The sequence below is a fragment of the Platalea leucorodia genome, assembly GCF_965183815.1.
Source record: "Platalea leucorodia genome assembly, chromosome: 1".
In the NCBI taxonomy this organism is placed as follows: Eukaryota; Metazoa; Chordata; class Aves; order Pelecaniformes; family Threskiornithidae; genus Platalea; species Platalea leucorodia.
The window spans coordinates 135827295-135849286 of NC_138823.1; the positions used below are offsets into that span (position 1 = coordinate 135827295).

At 41.1% G+C, this 21992-nt stretch overlaps 1 protein-coding gene across 4 annotated transcripts in view; it reads right to left on the reverse strand.

Moving 5' to 3' along the window:
• Nucleotides 1-3715: 3715 nt before the first annotated feature.
• BZW2 (basic leucine zipper and W2 domains 2) overlaps nucleotides 3716-21992 on the reverse strand; it is a 61278-nt gene continuing 43001 nt past the window's right edge. For all 4 annotated transcript variants that reach the window (XM_082326984.1, XM_082326987.1, XM_082326985.1 and 1 more), the window contains 6 exons: nucleotides 19936-20045; nucleotides 17804-17974; nucleotides 17166-17312; nucleotides 12728-12866; nucleotides 6070-6192; nucleotides 3716-4173 (listed from right to left, as the gene is read on the reverse strand). In XM_082326984.1, the coding sequence (XP_082183110.1) occupies nucleotides 4145-4173; nucleotides 6070-6192; nucleotides 12728-12866; nucleotides 17166-17312; nucleotides 17804-17974; nucleotides 19936-20045 (719 nt within the window). In that variant the 3' untranslated portion in view covers nucleotides 3716-4144. The remainder of the gene's footprint in view (nucleotides 4174-6069; nucleotides 6193-12727; nucleotides 12867-17165; nucleotides 17313-17803; nucleotides 17975-19935; nucleotides 20046-21992) is intronic.

The following is a 21992-nucleotide window of genomic DNA, read 5'->3' on the forward strand; positions in this document are numbered from 1 at the left end:
ACCTCCGCATGAGTCCAGAAGGGAGATGCCAGGAGGGAGGAATCACCTTCGAATTAAATAATCCCCATTTTAAAGTGCATCTTATTGCAATTTATTGTTGAGTAAGAGAGATACGTACAGTTCTGACATATAGAGTCCACTGATGTTTCAAAATTAAATGCAATATATTATGCAATGCACATTTTCTATGAAGTTCTTTTTATAAGACAACTGACTCCAGATTTGAAGAATATCTTTAGTGTTGACTGCAACTTTCATTTCTCTAGCAGAGAAATACTAATTCAAGGGTTGTGTTAAAAATTGCTTTGGGTTGGGGACATTTTGAACTGAAACGCAGACTCTGTGAAGGCTTCCAGGGAAGGGTACTTTGCCTGAAGAGAGTCACATCAAAAGCTCTGCCCAGCTTCTAAACCACAGGCTTATCGCAAAGCCTAATCATTACAGGTTTGTACTGAAATTCAGTCTGATGCAAACCAGGTCTAGTTGTATTTGTGCCCCTATCTGGTTCAGTTTCTGGCATATATTTAAAATGCCAGATGAAAATACACATGTGCATGAAAAGTCCCCAAGAACTGATCTCAAAGATTAAGTGGGGAAAATTCCTGAAAACTAGAATCAGAAACCCTGCCTCAGTAAAATAACAAATGAGTTTGCTGGGGGAGGGCAAACTGAGAGGGACTCCCAGGAGCTAAACTTTAGACACGACACGGACACAGAAGACATTGGGTTTTGGCAGTTGTGTGACTGAAAACTGGACAACTACTGTCAGTCCAGAATGCAACTCCTCACCCCGCTCGAAGTCACAAGTCTCAGCTTGGCCAGCAGCCCTGTTCTAAAAACACCCGTTTCTCTCCAACACAACAACTATAAAGGGAGCCTGGGAGAACTGTGTCAGCAATCACAGAATATCTCATGTTGGAAGGGACCCATAAGGATCATCTGATGGGTGCCTGGCTGGTAGGTACCTGGACTTCAGGGAAGCGGATCCCACCGAGCATGAGTGAGCGCTTTGCTTATGTCCGCTGCACGCCGAGGGCACGGACGCAGCAGGCGTCCAAGACTTGCTGCCTTTGCCACAAAGGGCCGCCTGCCGACGATGATTTTTCTCTCCAGCAGATGGCCCAGCCAGCCCGCAGCCAGCCCTGGCAGTCTCAGCGCAGGTGCGTTAAATGGTGTCCTCTGCACGTTGTTCTAGATCGGCACCTTTGAAATCAGTCTGAGTTTTAGATTATACAGAAAAGTAATTTTACATACACCCAGCTGAATATTCATTAGTACCTTAGAAAACTGCAATTTTGAATTTGAAATGTTTCCAGCAATAGCGGCTCCGTGTCAATGACGACTCAATGATACCACTTCACAGCTGCAGAGTTTGTGAACAGGGGGTCCCAGGTCAGTGGTGCCTGGCAAATTGATTTTCTGTAGTAACAAAGACTGCAATGGAAAGCATGCAGCTAATGCATCAATTCTGCTTGATAGTAGGACTGTCTTACTGTCTCCTCTAAGTTATTGGAAATGTCCACATGACATATTTCCCCTTCCAAAGATCAATACCTGTTACAAAAATACACGCTGTTCTAGATGGAAAGCTGGCATTCAACAGCACTTGATTACCGCTTGCTATTTGCTGTTTCCAGTAAAGCTAGATACATATTGAGACAAGACATTTACAAGCATACGATCTGTGGTTTGCATGAAGCGTTGACTTTTCCATAGTACAGATTTTTCTATCTGTTCTGCTCATTGGTTTCTAATGACAAAATACACCACTTTGTTAGTTAATTATGCTCTTTCATGCTTTCTCCCTGTAAGAATACAAGCCTGTCTTTTCTAAACCTGACTAATCCACTCACTCATATTTCATGCGGATTTAACTCTATGTTTAAAGGGAAGGATGCGGAGTGGACAGGCTGGATCGTTCAGCTGGGGCCAACTGTATGACATTCAACAGGGCTCAGTGCCAGGTCCTGCACTTGGGTCACAACATCCCCATGCAATGCTACAGGCTGGGGGAAGAGTGGCTGGAGAGCTGCCTGGCAGAAAAGGACCTGGGGGTGTTGGCTGACAGCCGCCTGAACATGAGCCAGCAGTGTGCCCAGGTGGCCAAGAAGGCCAATGGCATCCTGGCTTGTGTCAGGAATAGTGTGGCCAGCAGGACCAGGGAAGTGATAGTGCCTCTGTACTCGGCATTGGTGAGGCCGCACCTCAAGTACTGTGTTCAGTTTTGGGCCCCTCACTACAAGAAGGACATCGAGGTGCTGGAGTGTGTCCAAAGAAGGGCAATGAAGCTGGTGAAGGGTCTAGAGCACAAGTCTTACAAGGAGAGGCTGAGGGAGCTGGGGTTGTTTAGTTTGGAGAAGAGGAGGCTGAGGGGAGACCTTATTGCTCTCTACACCTACCTGAAAGGAGGTTGTAGCGAGGTGGGGGTCAGTCTCTTCTCCCTAGTAACAAGCGATAGGACGAGAGGAAACAGCCTCAAGCTGCGCCAGGGGAAGTTTAGGTTGGATATTAGGAAAAACTTCTTCACCAAAAGGGTAGTCAGGCATTGGAAGAGGCTGCCCAGGGAAATGGTTGAGTCCCCATCCCTGGAGGTATTTAAAAGACGGGTAGACATGGTGCTTGAGGACATGGTTTAGTGGTGGACTCGGCAGTGATAGGTTAGTGGTTGGACTTGATGATCTTAAGGGTCTTTTCCAACCTTAATGATTCTATAATTCTATGATTCTAAGTAACATATTCTTAAGGAGGAGATGAACTGGAGTGGTGCTGTCTCACTGCCCTAGTCATTCTGGGCCACCAGCATGGTCAGAGGCATGGACAACAAAGGGGGGAGTGAGGCAGGAGAAGGGTCCTTCCAAAGGAACTGGACCTGTGAGAAATGAAATGGCAGCAACTGTTACCTGATCAACTGCTGTCTGAAAAAAAGCACAAGTCGGGACATGGTTCTGCACTGGACCTTTGCTGTTGAGTTCACATCCACAAGGCACAACACAGGATTCCAGGAACTCTGATCCCGAGTGCTGGCTGTGTATTCCCCCAATGTCAGACCGCCTGCTCTGGGCTTGGGTTCTGAGACTTGCATGCATGTACAAACCTGCACATTGGCTCTATTTATGCAATATCCTAACTAGGTCCCACGCACTGGAATTGTAAAAGGCATCACATCAAGGCACAAGGAGAATATTAAAGGAAGTAGGATGGGTCTTGAGAAGTTTATACACTCATTTATGTATTTCCGTCAAATATCTGATTGTAACATCATGCTGATGTAAATAAATTTCAGATTTCACATGTAATGACTTCTAGTCATGCATGTTTTGAAGCTAATGCTTCTAAATGAGATGTTGTTTCTTGCAAAATTTAGCCATCACCAATAACTGAGTGTAGTCTGAACTGAGAACAGCATATTATTCTACTTACCATTTGCATCAATTTTGTACATGCAAAATTGGGACTCTGCAGATTTGTTCTTGTACATTTTCTTTGAATTAATAAATTGAATGAATCAACATTTGCTATGGAATCTGGTTAATCTGTCCAAAGTTATATGGAAATACAGGAATAAAGATTAGATAGTGAACCCAATTCACTACTGATTTTGTGATTAAGAAGTATGAAAACAGTCTCTTGACATTCTTGTGTAATTTTCACTTGAAGAATCATGAAAACTTTGGCAAACCAAATACAGAAAACATACACACTAACACCACAAAACTAAGATATAAAAGCCATTTATTCAAAAAAATGTGGTGGTGTCAAATCACATACACAAGCCAATATTGAGCTACAAACACAGACCAAACAGTTCTATAAACAGAAATTGGAGTGTTCATATACCATAGTACCTGAAAAAGACCATTAATAAAAAGGAGTCCATAAGTATTTCATTTCACTTTTTTCTACATGGCTCCTTGCTGAATGTTTTTGCCTAAGTTAGTGTACAATGAGCCAGAGGTAGAGTCCCAAGTAAAGCATCTAATGCCTCAGGGCTCCATTAAAAACCTTTACTCTTCTAAACAAAAGGAAAGCCTAGCCTATAGTTTTCTGTATGACACTGAAGTAAAGCCTCTTTGCTTGAACAGTACGGCATTCCCAAGCGCATTTGGCATTAACCTAGATTGAGACTGTGCTTTGCTGAACCGTCTCAGTTCTCCTCCCCTTCGGACTCCGACTCTAGAAGAGAAGTAAAACACTTCATGTAGGTTGCACAAGGACAGTGATGTGAGTAATTCTACAAAAATAACAAGATAACCTTCCAAAATTCAGATGAAAATTTTCATCACACCTAGTACTTCCTAGGAAAGGTTGGCAGATTAAACAGAATAAGCCAGAAAGAAATGAACAGCTTCAGAAGACAAAGATCTACTCTGCTGCCCTCCACTGTGGAGCTCTTCATTTACAGATCTGTCACTAGACTTTTAACCAGATCACTATGAATTATTCTGGTCATCTGCAGAGCCATGCAATGTGTATCTGAGCTGAGTTTAATACAGGATCAGCATTATTGGCTCGCTCTTCTAATCTCTGAGTAGGCTGTACTGCTATTATCCAGGAAGCACCCTTTAAACTATTTGCTCTGCAAATATCAATCATCATCATCATACAGCCTATCTAGAAAGGCATATGTGGTGTTACCCTACAGCAGGTATGACACCTGTACAACAAAATTTTTTATGATTTGTATAGCCTAAGATAAAAGTAATTTAGAAGTAGAAGGAGGAGAAGTAGAAGTAAGAAAAGTGGAAGTAATTTAGAAGTAGGAACATACACGGTGTTTTTGTCACCTAAAGCTACTTTGATAGAACCATAGAATGCTTTGGGATGGGAGGGACCTTTAAAGGTCATCCAGTCCAACCCCCCTGCAATTGCAGGGACATCTACAACTAGATCAGGTTGGTCAGAGCCCCATCCAGCCTGGCCTTGAATGTTTCCAAGGATGGGGCATCTACCACCTCTCTGGGCAACCCGTTCCAGTGTTTCACCCTCATCATGAAAAATTTTTTCCTTGTTTACTTTGCATCATACTATATTTCTGTCTGTGTTCACCTGACAGGAAAGGGCTTGCTGCCAACAAATGTTACACATTAGATCAGATTTCTCAGAGCAAACATGGTCTACATGTTCTTACAGTAACATTTTGTTTCCATTCGTACTGGACTTTGTAATTAAGGACATCTGGCAGAGGGGACACGCAGGAAAGGATAAAAATAAAGAGCAATAAAAAGGCATACAAGTAGGAGATGAAAAGGGGAAAAAAATGCTTAATTAGACCAAGATCATTAGTCCAAAGTCTCAAGTGTGAAAGGAGCTACCATTTTTATACTGCTACCTGGACATGTGAATTGCTGCAATCGCATCTGCTCCTTGGCATTACTACATATTCCCTCCAAGTTTCTAAAACCAATTACATTAAATGGATGCAAATGAACACTAATATTTATATCCCCATCTATTACACATGGATTGCTCTTCCCAACTGAGGTGGAATTCCTTTTTAATGCAAAAAAGAGAACTTATTTATTCCGTACAAACCAAAGTATTTTCCTATACAGAACATGAGAAAAACAAAAAGTTAGGGACTAAAGAAACTAGTTCCCCTCCCCAATAACTGTTTTAAAGCAGTAAATACAGACCACATATCTTAGCCTGATCATTCAGCTAAAAGCAATTTCAAATTGCAGTGGCACAGGCAGGCTTATGCTGTGTTCGTGTCACTAGTACGGATGATAATAGCAGAAAGGCACTGATACAGAAAACCGTGACGTTGCGCCTGCAAACACCACGGTACTTCACGCTGTCATCAGTGCAGCCTTCCTCCCTGCGGAAGCATAAAGAATTTATCTACAGACAAGTGGTACCTGATGACTTAAGGGCTTTACAAGGACACCACAAACATTAAAAAGCAGCAAGTGTTGTTAGGCTTGGCCATGACTGGAAACAATTTGGAGCAGTCACGCCTGCTGTTTTCTATTCTAAGTCTGTATACTTCATATGCCTGGTACAACTAAAACCTGGAAAATAAATTTGATTTGCCAAGAGACTACCATATTTCTTTAAATGAATCCATACCTTCTTCAGCGTTTTGCAGCCACTCCACAAATTTCTTCATCTGGTCAAGAAAAACACTTTTGCCTTTAGCAACATGCGCTTCTTTATACCACTTGAGGATAGCTTCTTCACTCAGAACATCAGCTGAAATACAGATCAGTGTTTGTAAAAAATCAGTGTGGTTTTTAGAGGTTAGAAGATTTTGAACATGTGGGAACAAGGATTTTCTTTTTTTTAAAGGCAGCATAAAAAAAAAGTTAATATCACAGTGGAACAAGCTTTGCATGAACTATATTAGGCTACGACTACAGAATATCTGATGCATATAAGGGATTCCAGATGCAATAAAATGTGTAATGTATTAGGCTTAAAATAAAGTACCAAATATTGTGCTTCTGTAAAGGACAGTTCTCTATTCGTCTGCTTTCAATACCCCACGTGACATGGTTGGATAAAAAAAAAAAAAAAAAAAAAAGTCATTCTGCACATCTTAGAGGTTACCACAATAAGAAATACCACGCCTTTTCTTGCTGTTGGATCACAGAACTGTGCATGGTTCTAGAAATCTGAAGTGACAGACACCTCCTGACTGAACAGTTAAAAGACAGCCAGTAGGGATTTTTTGCAATCATTTTTCCCTAAAGGTTTTATATTGTTTTTAGCTAATAAGTTTTAAGGCCTCTATTCAGACCACCCATTTTAAGGGAGCAGCTCAGATGGACAGCACAGCTGACATTTTTCTGTCAAGCATCGAGAACAAAATAGCTGTCAGTGAGGGAATGTGAGGCTGAGTGAGATTCAGAATAAAGAAAACCTAATAAACAGCAAGGACACTTATTGTTTCCAACAGATGCAAATTTAGGTCTAGCAACAGACCTCTAGCCCCAGGAACAAAGCTCCTGCGATCCAGCCAAGCCAAATATTTCAGTAATTGATGGCTGTGGAGGCAAAATCTGGGATCCACAATGGCATTTTGGCAGTTATGTAACGTGAGAGGCAAGAACAAAAAAAAAAAAATCCAACTGTATTTGTTCTATAAAAAGACTAAAGACAGCTTTCTACAACTCATTAAAAATTCCATTCTTTTTGTCTTTGAACAAACTACCCTCCCTTCCTCTGCAAAATCAACACATTTATGTTGAGTTCTTCACTGCTTCCTTGAGCTCCTTGGTGCCATCCCAGCCATTGGGTATTCGCTTGCCAAAGCGCCGACCCTGACCATCACCTTCTGCTTCAGCCTAAAGGTTATAGCAGATGTGGCAGGGAAGGGAAGAAGGCAAACTGAAATAAATGACACCAAAACCCCAAAGCATCTGATCAAATGAGACAGGGTAGACACATTTCACATATGCTGTTGAATAATAAACAGATGGAAGCAACCAGGGATACATTTGAACTTAATCAAAACTATCCCAAGACATCCAACAGTAACTGAATATGAAGTGTCCCTGTAAATCTGGAATTTAGTGAGTGTGTGTGACTGGAAGTTACCTTGTTTCTCAGACAATTTTCCAAAATAAAATGTCTTTTGCAGTTTGCTGCAACTGACAGTAAGCTGAAAATGCAGGGAAAACAGGACTGCGCTGGCTCTGGGCTTTTTTCAGTACATTTAAAGTTACGCTTTGTGAACCCTACAAGTAGCACATAAAGCCGTATCTTCCTGAAATCACAACCCACCACAATAAACTTTTTCTCCAATGTAACAGAAACACTGCAGCTAAGAAAGAGGTTTCAAACATGTTGCATTAAATACTTGCCAGTAGTGTTTAGCAGCAGCTCAAAGGCATCACAGCATTTAACAAATCAGGATTTTCATTTAGCAAACCTGAAAATATTTCACATGGACTCTCATGAAACTTCAGTTTAATCCCTGCATGTAAAAAGCTTACGTTCACCGCAGAGTCCTGAAGTTCACACAACTACATCTGCAGAATTACTCAGGGTGTGATACGTATTATGATCCTTAGGGATAGGCAAAGGAAATCAGGAGAGATTTTAAAAAAAAAAAAAAAAAAAAAAAAAAGAGAGATAGTAGAGCAACCCCCTCCCCAGCTCAAGCTTGCTCTTGGGTGTTGTGGACATCTAAAAACATGAAGCTGCTGCATAGAAGAAGCTGCAGAAACCTTCTGCGGCACTACAGTCCATATTATGATACCGTACAAGGAAGCGTCTCCAGGTAGGCACATATCTCAGTCCAAGCCTAATAGGATTTAAGTTTAGCTTTTTGATTTGCAGACTGTAAGCTCGATGGATTTGTTGCCAAGAGGAAGGGGGAACTTCTCCCTCCCTTCCCAAAACCCCAAACCTGATAATAGCAGCATGCAATCTCACTGTGTGCCTTGAAGATTAAAACATTCTCAAGCCAGGTGGATGAAAAATTTGCCTGTATATAACTCCATAGCAATAAGCCTCCTACACTAACAGAGAACAAAATGCATTCGACTACAAAAAGGACAACTATAACTCTCCCTCTCCTTTCATTCCTGAGCAATATTATTTGTAATACATTCATGCCTCCAGTGCTAATAAGAGATGATATTCTCCTGTCAGCACAGGGATGCTCAATTAAACAATAATGCAGGACAAGGTGCAGTTAATCATACCTCTAGGTTGCTTTGAAGCAATGGGAACACCGGGGGGGATGGGAGGAGGAAGGGAATGATTCATTTTGTATATATATAGTTATTCCTCATTAAAGTTGATTATAGATATATTTTAACGGCTGAAGCTGAACACTGTGGTTTGTGGGTGTGTGCACATCATTTTCACTGCAGTCCCAGGTGATGTCAGCCTGAGAGAGCTGGTTTTCCTGCAGGTGCAGCCAACTGCCACTCACACCACCCACAGCCAGCACCTCCAGGGATGTCCCTCATGAAAGGGAGAAGCTGCAGAGCAGAGAGATTGAAGAGCCCAGTGTCTTTACTGCAGGGTTAACTGGAAAGTTACTTGAAGTTCAGGTCTCAGCTTTGTACTAAATCACCCAGTTCGAATAAATTTCTGCTTTCAACCCAAACTGCATAGCCATCGGCAGTAAAGGGAAAAGCACACCCTGTCAGCTGCCACCACAGTCAATCAATCTGCAAAATTCAACTCTATTGCAGCTAACTCAGTTGGGAGGACAGAGCCTTAAGGCAAAAGCTCTTTCAATGCAAGGAATGTCACCCACAGTACAGTTATGGTCTTTATGGTATTTTTTTTTTCCTGGGAAAATTTTGCATCCAGTACCAAAAGAAAGTACTTGAATAATGAAGATATTAAAAGATAATTGTGTTCCATCTAAAAACAAAACCAGTGTATCAAGTGGAACTTGAAGATTCAGTTCTTGTAAGCGCAGGATTCCTGCAGCGTTTGAGAAGACAGTCTGCATCGTTTGGTTACAACATCTCCGTACGGCAGAAGAGTATCTCTGAGGCCTAATTATGCTGCCAGAAACCAGAGTACTATTTCACATGTACTTGTGATTCCCCCCCCCGGTATTTTGTAAACGTTGTCTTGAATTCTAATGCAAAAGTACACAAAGGCTTTGTGCCTGCTAAGGGTGTTTGCTGTTCAAAGGGTGAAATTCTGAAAGGAATGGTTATTAATTTCAATAGCATTGAGATTTCACATTTGAAATTTCCAGGTTGGACACAAACTAAAAGAAAGACTCTGCAAGTGAATATGATATATAGCATGTAATCCAGTAACAACAAGGCTTATTTTACCCACAGTTAAGGGATACACTGCAACATGGAATGGACTGAAAAACAACATACATCTTACAGTGCAAGCTTATCTAGCAAGGAGGCTGGGAAACTTATTAGGTGTCACTCAGGAGAATTCAGTAATTCTTATTCTGCAACTGGCTATTAGATTATTGGTCAAAATGCAGCTGGCAGATTTACAATTGCACTGGCTTTAAGTGATAACCAGAGAAACAACAACATAGCCAGGGATCAGTACAGAACTGGACAGCTTATTTTTCTCTATACTGTACCAGGAACACAAAGATATAACAATAGTAATGTCAACAGGCTTTAACTGACTACAGAACTGCTTTTGCAGATTATACCTACAAGCTGGTAAGAAGCTGCTACCACATAAGGGAGAACAGGACTTGGGCTTTCACTGGGGGAAGAGTGGATATTCCTCCTTGTTTAGAGACAGAATGAAAAAAACCAAACCAACCAACCAAACAAACAAAAAAACAAAACAAAAAACCACCACCACAGGCTTTCAAGACTTTCTAGGTGCTAATGAGCCCCACCATTCCTGTTAATGTGTTTAGGTATTTCCAGGCAATTCCCAGGAAAGTAATCCAAGGGCTATTTTATCATGGAAATATGGGAAGGATTTAAATGCAAGATGTTGGACATACTGATGAGAGTAGTCATACAACTAAATGTGTCAAAGCATGAGTGGCATTTGGTGCCTATCATCACTGATGACTGTCTTCTTGCCCAGAAAGCACGCCCTCATAACGAATAATAAACAATAAACTGTCCACACTCATGATAGCTGCATTGCTGTCTGTCCATCCACAGATACTTCAGATGCCTTTATTTGTCACTAGAAAAAGTTCATCAGGTACGCTGAAACCTCTCAGGATTCTGTGCACGTTACACTTCAAGCACAACAGAAAGAGGAATACAGGCATCTGCTGTTCCCTCACCACCAGCCAGTAATAGGTTTTGGGGGCTGTTTTCCTTGACTATTAGGAAACAGAAGATATGCTGTCATCAGCAACTTATCTACAATAAAGCGTATGTCTCTAAAAAGACTTGATGGCTTGTTTCTAGTGGATAGGTATGAACTGGGGAGAAGGAAAGGGTGAGCTCTACCAGCACAGAAACGAAGCAGAGGCAGGCAGCATGGCTCTGGACAAGCCAAGGCCATAAGCCGTTAAAGCTCGATAACATCACGTGGGAGAAACAGGAACTGGAGGACCAGCACTCCCACAATCTTCCCTGGTTAACGCAGTAGCATGTCCTCACCTAATGGACGCTGCTTAACTCCAAACCTGCCTTAAACAGATGGAGCTGATGACTTCCTTACTCTGCCCGGCGCTCAGAAGAGCCCTACGGCTAGTGGCTGTAAAGTCAGGCGAGCAGTTGCTAGTAGGCAGCAGTAAGTCTGCCAAACAGGGCAGATCCAGCCTCAGCCTAAATGGGGCCAGGAAGGGCTGGCAGTTGTGTCACCGCATGGCTGCATCAGATGGCAGAGAGGCAGGTGCTCCAGCACGCCTGCCCGAGATATTCCAGGCAGGAATATGGGCACAGCGACTATCGCAAATGCCGGACACACTGAACTTACAGCTTCTACTGACGGGCCATACGGTAGCTCCAAACACTCTTCTAGACATCATGCGAATCCTAGACAATATTGTGGCACCTGTAGTGCTGAGGCTAAAGGCTTCTCACCCTTCCTAACAAGCTGGCCTGCATACATCTCCAGAGTCAGAACAAGAGCACGCGGGGTGAGCGGAGTAGATGGGAACTGGGCTCTTGGAAACATGTTAAGTTTAACATACAATTTAGTGATTTATTTTCTTTTTATAAAATACTTTGGAATGTCAGGGTTGCTCTTGCAGGCTAAAGCAGTAATGAATTTACAAAAGTTTTGAAGGGAATCCTACACAAGACTATTTCTAGTTTAACCATCACTTATGGTCTGAGGTGCACAGCAGTTACGGCGCTCATTCACCATGTCCAAAGAGAATCTTCTTTTCCAAAGAAAACTGAATAAAGTGCTTGCTGCAGGTTGCAGTTTCAAGTTTGTCCTCAGTCATCAATAGTGTTTACAAATTGTAGAATTTGAGGGCAGAGGGACAAGGTGCATTGCTTTTTCATTTGATCATGAGGCCACGCTATATTGACACAAGGATGGAAATAAATGCACACGATTCACTTACTTCTGCCTTCTAAAGCTTATTTTAACAGTCTGAACTTATTTGCCTTGAACATGTACTTGGACACAACAGGGTGAACAAAGATCAATACTGGGTTTCTACTCCTGCTGATTTTTCTCCTTCAACTATTTATAGCAAGAATGTCAGAACAAACGGGTTTGCACCCACCCCATCACATGCAGTGCAAGACCATTAGTCTCTATGACAACCCGATCAGAATAAACTTGTGAAGAAGTCAACTTCACAATAAAAATTAAATCCCTCAAACTATGGCACCTGCAAGAAATTGGCAGGAAAAGGAAAAGGGAAAGAAGAATAAGGAAAGCTCCTTCTGGCAGGGAGGGAGTAACAAAAAAAACCCCAAAACCACCCCAAAAAAAAACCCACAAAAAAACCCCAACTGTGAAAAATCTTCCTGCCAAGAGGGTTTGCACTTTCAAGGTTTCTTACAACCAAGCTCTAATCTACCTTTTAAATCTGCCAGGAATTTACAGAAATGTCTTCCTAGAACTGTTTTTATACAAGAAGTAAGCCGCACTTGAACAGACCATGGACAGTGCTTGGATCCACTACAGGATAAACACCACAGAGAGAGGAAGGCTTGTTCCGTCTTTTCCTGCTGCCACACGCTCCTTTGAACTATCTCAAAGCATAAGGTATTTCAGAGTTCAACTCCAACACAACCTTCTCATATGCAATACCCAGAGAACACCTGTTTCCTATTACATCATAGGTGAGTGGTTGGCATACAGCATCCACACACAGTATACAACAGTGGACATAGACTTTTACCTTTATAAAAGAGTACCACTATCTTCTGAAAGGCTTTCATGAAGTGGATGTTGTCATAACAGTACTCCTGCACCTTCTGGAGAAGGATCAACTCTGACTGGCCTTGAGTGCTGAACACAGCAAGCAGGGGGGCATATTGCTGAAAGGAAGAGAGAGTAAAAACAAAATGCATGTCAGTATACTGACAATAAAGATAAACAAATAAAATTTTTTAATGTATGCATCATGAATTTCATCCCTGAAAATCCGTTTCGCTGAAACATTAGATTTACTTGCCAATTGCATTTACTTGAACACATACAATGCACGGACATAAACATCCATGAGCTTTTGTACGATGTGCTGCATGCTGTGAGCTAAAATCCAGTACCACTTATAGATATTTACTTTTGTAAAATCAATTTATAAAGTCCATATCCTGGAGTACTGCTGTTCGTACATTTCACAAGGTAGCATGCTGCTGATTCACAAGCGATGCTTTATTGATGTTCATAACATAAGACATCCAAAGATGAAGCACATGAAAATACAAATCTATAGTTTCACAGGGGTTTCAGAAGTCCCAGGAAATTGAATTAAATAAAATTATTCCAAGTTAACTGTGGTCCAGTGTCATTATTTTTTCTCATTATCACCATCAGAGTAGCATGACAACCTTTGCTTTGGTAAACACCAATGTTTTCAAAGCACAGCATTAACTGCTAACTTTATTCTGACAAGACAGTAGCAGTACATTGCATTGTCTTTTCCTGGAGTTTATTAATATAATAAAAGATAAAGCAAAAACTTCTTTGTTATGATTTTTTTTTCTCTAATTTCTGACCTTAAAAGAAAAAATTATGAATGACTATATCCTGTTCACTCTTTCCTTAAAAACTACAGTGTTTATATCCATCTCTCTTCAATTTCCTTTCCTCTTAGCTTGTAGTGAGTTCAGCTAAGACTGCAATCTTAAATTTAAGGTAATATTAATAGCATTTTTCAGAGCTGAAGGAAGACAAATCACCCTTACTCTTCAGAGCCCCTGGCCAAATATACATTAAGGTTACTATTTAAATTGTTCTTGCACTGCTCAGTTCAGCCTTTCTGCATCATTTTCAGTAACACTGTCAGTTTGGCATTTTTCAGCTGCATTTGCAATGGCCTGATATCTCAGAGTTCTGGTCTATGCGACCAGGGCTGCTGATGGATGCGGTCAAGTAACAAACCACCCATCAGCAGCAGCACTGATGGACACGTTCAAAAGTACCTACACTTCAGGACTTCTTTACAAGGGGCTAAATCCTGAGGGTTTTACTCAACATGATCCATGGGAAAAACTATTAAAAGACATGAAAATTGACTAAAGCATGAAAAGTTGGTCCAGAATGTCTTTTGCAAAATAATTATCAGCTATTAATGTAAAGACAGAGAACAAGAAATCACACAGCAATTGTAACAAGAGCAGCTAGGCAGGCAGACTTTTGGAAGAAACTTCCTTATAAAGTAACTATGAGAAATTACTAGATGTAGCTAACACCAGAGGTTGAGTTTTTCCACTGCTGGCAGGTATAGTCACATCTTTAGAAACAACATTACTGTTTTGGTAAAAGCAGTGCAAAACTTGTGCAGGCTTTGGGTAACAAGACTCTCTCTTTTTCACCTTTCGGCCCTTGAAGCATCCAGCTGGTATCTAGGCACGTTGCAGGGAGGCAGGGCAATATACACTGCAGTTCATTTATTTAACAGCAGCATCAGCAGAACCCACTCCCATCCACAGGTTTGTGAAATGCTGCTGTCTATAAGCATTAAGTAATTTATAAAAAAAAAAAAAATCCTATCTTTTCAGTTCAGAAGTAAGATACCTTCATTTTGCCACATCTGACTGACTCCCTTTGCATTCCTCTCTCACTCAACTGGTACAGACTTACAATTAGAAGTTTCACAAGTGTCTAACTGACTAAGGAACCATAAAATTAGCTTCCTCTCATTGCCGCCTGAGCTCAGTGGCATTGTTTTCCATTTGCCTCGGGTTAGGTAGCAGCGGATCAGCAGATGCAGTGTCACGAAGCTCCCACCACAGCCTTGCCCGCAGTGCCAATTGTCTGGAGGATTGTCCCCACCCACGGGGAATGTCTCTTCTCTGCACTGGAGGTGGCCTAGGGGGCAAGCCCCAGTGTTACAGTGAGGTTACTGGGACGATGAAGAGCTTATCCTGTAAGATTCAGGGTTTAACAGCTTGCCCTGTCTCCTCCGGAGTTCAGCTCCTGCCAGTCCTGATATGCGGATGGCACACATGGCATTTACTGGTTCGTGGCTGCCCACCACCTCCATTAGGAAGCCACCCATCCAGTAAAGCTTGCTAAGAACTGTAAACTAGGTCAACACTCTGTGCCTTGACACATCTTTTCAGGGGTCCCTCATATACAGCTTACTAGAAGAAATCTAATAAATTCAAGAGATTGGTACCCAGATGCCAGAGCTTTGGGAACTGTGCTTTGTGAAAAGTTATCTGGCAGGTACAGCCATACAAGAATAAATCCCACCAGCTGGCATGTCCCATGTCAAGTATGTATTTATACGCATCCTGACCCATGCCACCAGGGCGAAACAACTCCATGATTGCTTCACTGCATGCCCACACACAGGAGGGGAAAGGAACTAGGCTCTGTGTCATGCTAACAGCATTCATTTGATTGCTGGAGTTGGCTCACACATTGGGTCAGCTGAGAGCCCAAAGAGAGGAATCCAAGATCTGTCTCTACCTATCCATAGAGGAAGGATGTGAAACAAATGCTGTTCATTTTTGAACACCGAAATGTAAAGAATCAGTTAGAAAGGCTAAATTTCTATTTCTACTGCTTCTGTTAAAATCTTACCTGTAAGTGCAAATAGTAAATACCCCATAGAAATTTGTCCTCTGTTTTTAGACAGTGGATGTAGCTAGAAAGATGCCTATCTTACATAGGCAAGAAGCCTTACCTAATTTAGTGGGGTTACATACATAGCTGATGGCTTGGGTCAGTGAAATGCATAGGACTAAGTATCCCGTCAACAATATTTGTACAAAGCCAGTTATGTTTCTCTTTTCCCAATGTTCAAATATTCCAAAAAGTGTTTGTTAATTTGCCCTGCAGTACTAGACAATAGATCTCAATGGATACTCTGTTACAACTCAGAGAGATGAGATCAATTTTTACATCAAAAGAACAAGAAAAGCAGTATCTCTCCTCCTTCTGGAAACTGTCTCATCTTTCTACTGCTATTTGGGTCACTTGAGAGGACTTCAAGGCATTCAATCTTACCATCAAAGACTACACAAGATCCCAAGCGACTACATTTCTAGGATGACTGATTGGGAAACCAAATTCAGATGAAAGGACAGCAGTAGTAGGAGCTAAACCAACGTGGGAACTCCAAGTATGGAGAGGCATCCAATATGAAGAAGAAAGGAATTCAGATGAAGCTTAAGATGCATTTTACCATAAAGAATAAAGTACAGATTGCTTCTGTCCTAGGGCAAATCTCTGCAGCCCTGGCTATGAGGGAGTATTCTCTTGCTCATGGTTTACCAGCTTAAAAGGACTAATTCTGCTGAAAAGCCTCTCTGCCTCTGTTCTCAGTTCAAGTGTCTTGCACCGCACAATTTCCTTCAGACTTAGATGAGGAATACCAACCACAGCAATGACTCCGATGCCTCTGCATTGTTTTTAGGTTTTGGGGTTTTTTTCCACTCCAAGGTCATAAGAGTTTTTGTACCAACATGGAACTGTGATACTGCAATCTGTCAGTTAGCAAACTACAGCCCATCTTTCTATGCATTCAGTTCTCTCATCCACAAGAATAGTACCTGGATGAGAACGTAACCATGCTACACAGTGCACATGCTCTCAAGCCAGCTCCTGGCTTATTAGTTGACAAGTCACTGAGTATCCAGCTCCCGCAATCAACATCAGCAACAAGCATTTCACAAATTCCGAGCTCAGCAGTCCTGCCTGGATCTAACCAGCTCTGTGCAAAGCCAGCACAGGTGCCGCCTTACCACGCTCCCAAAACTTCTTTGCTTCTGGCAAAGACATTGGGAAGGAAGTTCCTACAGGCTTACTAGTCAGGTCTGAGCAGAGCTGAGTCTCAGCATTTGCTTAGCATTGCCCCAAGGCAAGAAGCCTCCCAGGATCGGTGCACTGAGAAAGCACAATACAGAGGCACTCAGGCTGTGGCCACCTCCATTTGCCCTGGTTCTCTGCACTGTATGCCTCAGGGCATTCAATAATCTGAACTACCTCAATTTTGCATTCATTTAACTAAAGGAGAAGGGACTATACACAATGCTTGGTGTGCTCAGTGTCAGCCCTCGAAACTCTAAATCTTCTGAATTTAAACAGGTAAAAACTTGACAGCTGTAGAATGTATTCTGTTAACTCACAGCAGCCCTTCCCCTCTTTACCCATGCACGCACCTTTAGATGTTTGAGGGCTTGCTCTGCAACCAGCTCTTCTTTCTTGTTCCATTCCACAGCATTCATGACACAGGTCCACAGGAGACCGATCACTGCTGGCTCTGGCAGCTCATTTCTCTTCATTTCCTCTTTTACATAAAGCACTACCTGGAGCAGGAAATAAACTGCTGCCTTAAGCAACATTTCCAATCAACCAGAATCGATGCTGACTTACCAAATACTTGCAGTCATTTACAAATAACACCACAGTACAGAAGTAATAAGAAACAAAATTAGAACAAGAATAATAAAAAGGAAGCATTTTGCATGTTTTTATTTAGCAACATTACTATTACTTGGCTACAAGTTTTGTCCCTCCCCTCCAACCTAACAGTTAATGCAGTTAAACGAAATACATTTTCATCAAGTATAACTGAACAAACAAAAACCAAACGCCACAGTCAGCTACACTTGCAAATCCAGAGGATGTTTTGTTGCTTTAGTCTTAAGCACAGAGTGAACTGATGAATAAATTAAAATAATTTAAAGAAAAGCAGAGGAAATCTAAGAGGTGCTCATATCCGTTCCTCTGTACCTACTGTTGACTTAAGTCTGGCTATTATTTTATCAACAGAAGTTGCAAAAAAATCACTCTTTACCTCTTTAATTGGGCATTCCTGAGAGAGACGTTCTTGTAGCTCTTTTTGAAGTTCTTTACGAGTCCCCAGTGACTGCTGAACTCTAAGGAAATCTGAGAGCTCTTTTAGACCTGCTTCAGTAAAATACTTGGCAAAATGGTCCACATTCTGCCTGTTGGCTGGAAATAGTTCCTAAAAAGACAGGAATGTTCTCCGTTAAATAAATAACCAACTATGACTCTTGACAGAATGGAATGAACATTTTTTAAGAATGAACAGTGGGAATCACCTGGTACTGCACTTAAAAAAAGTCAATGCTTGTATTAACACTGGAAAAGTCAACACTTTATTCATAATGTTGTGTTTCATTATAGTGGATGGTCAGTTATGTAAAAAACCTAACACCCTCTCACATGAAGTGCATGTACTTACGAATAACTACGAGCTTAAGATCATCATAGAATGCTTTGGGATGGAAGGGACCTTTAAAAGGTCACCTAGTCCATCCCCCAAGATGTCACTGTTTCGAGAGAAACTCAGAGAAATTATACCTTTTCCAGATTCCAAGAGTTTTGTAGGGCAAGTACAAAGGAATAGACAGCAAAGCCATTATATGCAAAGCGCATTTACCATGCCCTCCCAGTGCGTCCACACATTCACCTCTTAAGAAAAATACACTTAGCAATACATACATGGCCCAGGCACCCTGGCCTGATGTCGCTACTCTGCTGAGCAATGATTACCACTAATCCATCATTTAACAAAAATCACAAAATCCACTTTGTAATGTTACCGTTGACTTCTGTAGGCATTTCTAATTCAAAGACACTGTCAATCTATGATTTATGAAAGTCCAGCTACTTAGAAAAGTTAAAATTATTGTTAAAAATTGCTACAGCAAATGCCCCATCTTGGCAAAATTCAACGGCATTTGCTTACCCTCCAGTTCTTGCAGTCTAACAATGACTTGTGGGATGGATAGCACTTTTTTTACAAAGAAGCTAGACACACTCAATCTGATTACTTACTGAAAATGAGATTAAGAAGAAACTATCATGAAGGCATCTATGCTAGGCAACATCATCTAATACTTTACAGTTCTTTAATATAGCAGCATAATGAGAGCCAACAGCTGAAAACTTAAGTCAGTCAAGTTTGAAACAGAAGTGAGATGCAGTTTGGTGTCATCGTCGTCTGTCCGTCCGTCCGTCCGTCCCCCCCCCCGCAATAAAAACTGTAATTAGCCCATTTCCCAGCTTTATGGCAAACTATTTATGACTTGGACTCTTCAAATGAAATACAAATTGAAGAGATGAAGGGGCGTGGGAGGTTGCTTCACTTTTGAAAGTTTCTTGCCTAATCATAAATTATTGAGGTAGAAGAAGGAAATACTGCTGAAATTCTCCAGGGAGTGCTACACAGGATGCAGCAGATTTGATTGGATTATCGCAGCAGCAATCCTTTTGAGGATTTAAAAAAAAAACAAACTATTGATCTTCAGAAAGACACTGGGAGAGAAAGGCACATAACATTGCTGCATATCCATATATACTCTAAATACCTCAGGCCATTGCTACAAAGCCAGAACACAGGTTTTGAGTCCAAAGGCTGAAAGCCTTCCTGCATTGCTCCTACTAGGTCTGCTGTCATTACTGCAGGACCGTTTATGCTACCCAGATGGCTATTGCTGCAGAAAATGAGCTTACTGCGCTTTCACTACACTATTTAAACACTTGCTTTGGAAACTTATATTTTAATCATAACCCTTTATACTTTATTTATTATTTACAAAAGTAAAACATATTTCAAAAAAATAAAAGTCCTCATGCACAGTTGCTGGTGATGTGTGTTTTGTCAGCAGTGGTTAGAGAAAAAAAACATTTAATTAATTCCTAAGCCCCATATATACAGTCTTTCAGAAGGCATTTAACGACAGGAAAAAGAGAGACAGAATGTAAAAACGTGATATTTAATATTCCTGAACCTGTATCAGTGCTACAGCCATAACAATATTGCTGTGATTCAAAACATTTAAAAAATGCTAAGAGAGTCTGAGGGGGAGTTAACATGCTTACAGCAAACTACCATCTGCATTTTATTTCCTTCTCTTTCCCAAGGAGAGATAAGGATTATTGAAAATATATTGTACTTACTAGCAATCTTTTATCAAGGTTAGCTTTTCTTAAAGCAGAGGTAACAGAATTGGCATCTTTCTCTGCCATCCATGCTTTAAAAAGCTTTACAGCAAAAGAGGCTGCAATCCCTGTTTGAGAAAAAACACAAAACATGCTTCAGCTATTTTCAACAGGAATTAGAGATGGCTATGAGAATTATAGGGTTACAAGATGGTTACAAGAATATGGAATGAAAATACATTTATGACAACGGGACCAAACACGTAGAGCTGAAATGATCAATTTTTCTTTAATGCAGTATTAATTTCCTGAAGTATGCTAGATTGATTGAAAATCTTTTCATTCTGTATCACCCATCTCCATTCAATTGTTCAAAGATTTTCTTTGCAATTTTTTTTCCCACCTCCCCAGTTTACAGACCAAGTCCAATGCAAAAGGAAAACATTATGCGTTAAATCAGTTAGGAAATGAAGGCACAAAATAATAAAGCATAGTCAGGAATAAGAACTGAAAAAAAAGGCTTTTTAGCAAGTACTGGAATAGGGTTAAATAACTTTGCAACTTCAAGGTAACCGATTGTACCCTGTCCTCCTAGGAGGCATTTAGTAGCTGGTAGGACCAGGTGCAAATACTATTTTAAGTGGAAAAATTCCTTCCTCAAGGCACAACTTAGTATTTTGTGCATTAAATCAAATTAACTCTACCTCCGCTAGCTGTAGCTTTCCTAGGGGAACTAAGAAACCATTAGCCCCACACCTCCTAGTTCCTAGAGCAGCACCACCATGGCCCTGCTCCAGCTTCTCGGCTGCGAGTGGCAAGTGCAGGGAGCTGAAGGAAACCGAAAGGTCTCAGAGATGGAAACCTAGCTCATCCTTGAGGAAGGTCCTCTGTAGGCCAGTTATGCTTCTCTGTACTACACTCATATCAACATTTACCGTGCTATTGAGGGTGGTGATAATGATAATGGTATTACTATGCTACAGCCGGGCGTTATAACTTTCTGTTTCACCTCCAGTCCTGAAGCTCTGCGAGCTAGATCGGACCTACTGGTAGAAAGTAGCTTCGTCATTCTTAGCCACTTTCTAGGTAGTTATCCATTCTTTTTATTTCTAGGATACATTGACTAAATGAGTCATCAAACAAGAACAGAAGAGATTATTCCCAGAGCAGTATAAACTTCATTAACATTCATTACAGATCTTGACTGTTATGACAGTTTTGGCAACCTTATTTCAAGAGCTTAGTTGTAAGGCATGATCCTTGGAGAAGTACTATATGGAGCCACGGATGCACAATGCCATGCCAAGAGAGGCCTATAAATACTACTTTGGGCTTGTTTTACATGTTATATAGCAGGTTCCAAGTAAAACCAGCATGATGCAGCGATCATAAGGTCTATGGGCTGACTAGTCAAGACTGACAAAGCCTGGTCAACCAACAGGGGACCTAGGTGTAACATCTGCCCGTAATTTCTGAACCTGCAAACACAGTTCAACGTATCTGATGTGTTTATGAGTTCAATACCAACATTGAATGGAACTCTCTGGTCTCTGTCACCAAGCACTGTCCCCAATACCCATGTCCTAAACCCTTTTTCAAGTTTTAGCTTAAAACAACACAAGTCTTATGCCAATACAAATATCAGAGGGAGGTTGTTCTAGGACTTCACCACCCACATATGTTTTCAAACTTACTTCTAATTTACTGTCCAAATCTATCATTGGCCAGTTCCTGTATTCTATTCATGTGCTGCCACTGTCTTTTCCTTTAAATAGCTCTTCTGTTTTTCCCCCTATTTGCAGAAAGCAACTTCAGCCATTCATTTTATTGATTAACCCCGTTAGCTGCTCTTTGCATTTGCACTTGTTTTTCAGCATGGGTGACAATAAGGGTACGCTTAACCCTGATAAGGTTTCACCACTGTCTAGACTTTTCTCTGTCTCTGCTAGAAATATGTCAGCCATCCCCAAAAGACATTTTTTCCCATCTGTACATCACAGTAAAAGTAATAACAACACTGAAAAAGGGTAATCCTAAAATGAATTAGGTATTTGTCCTCAAACTTGATAGGTCTC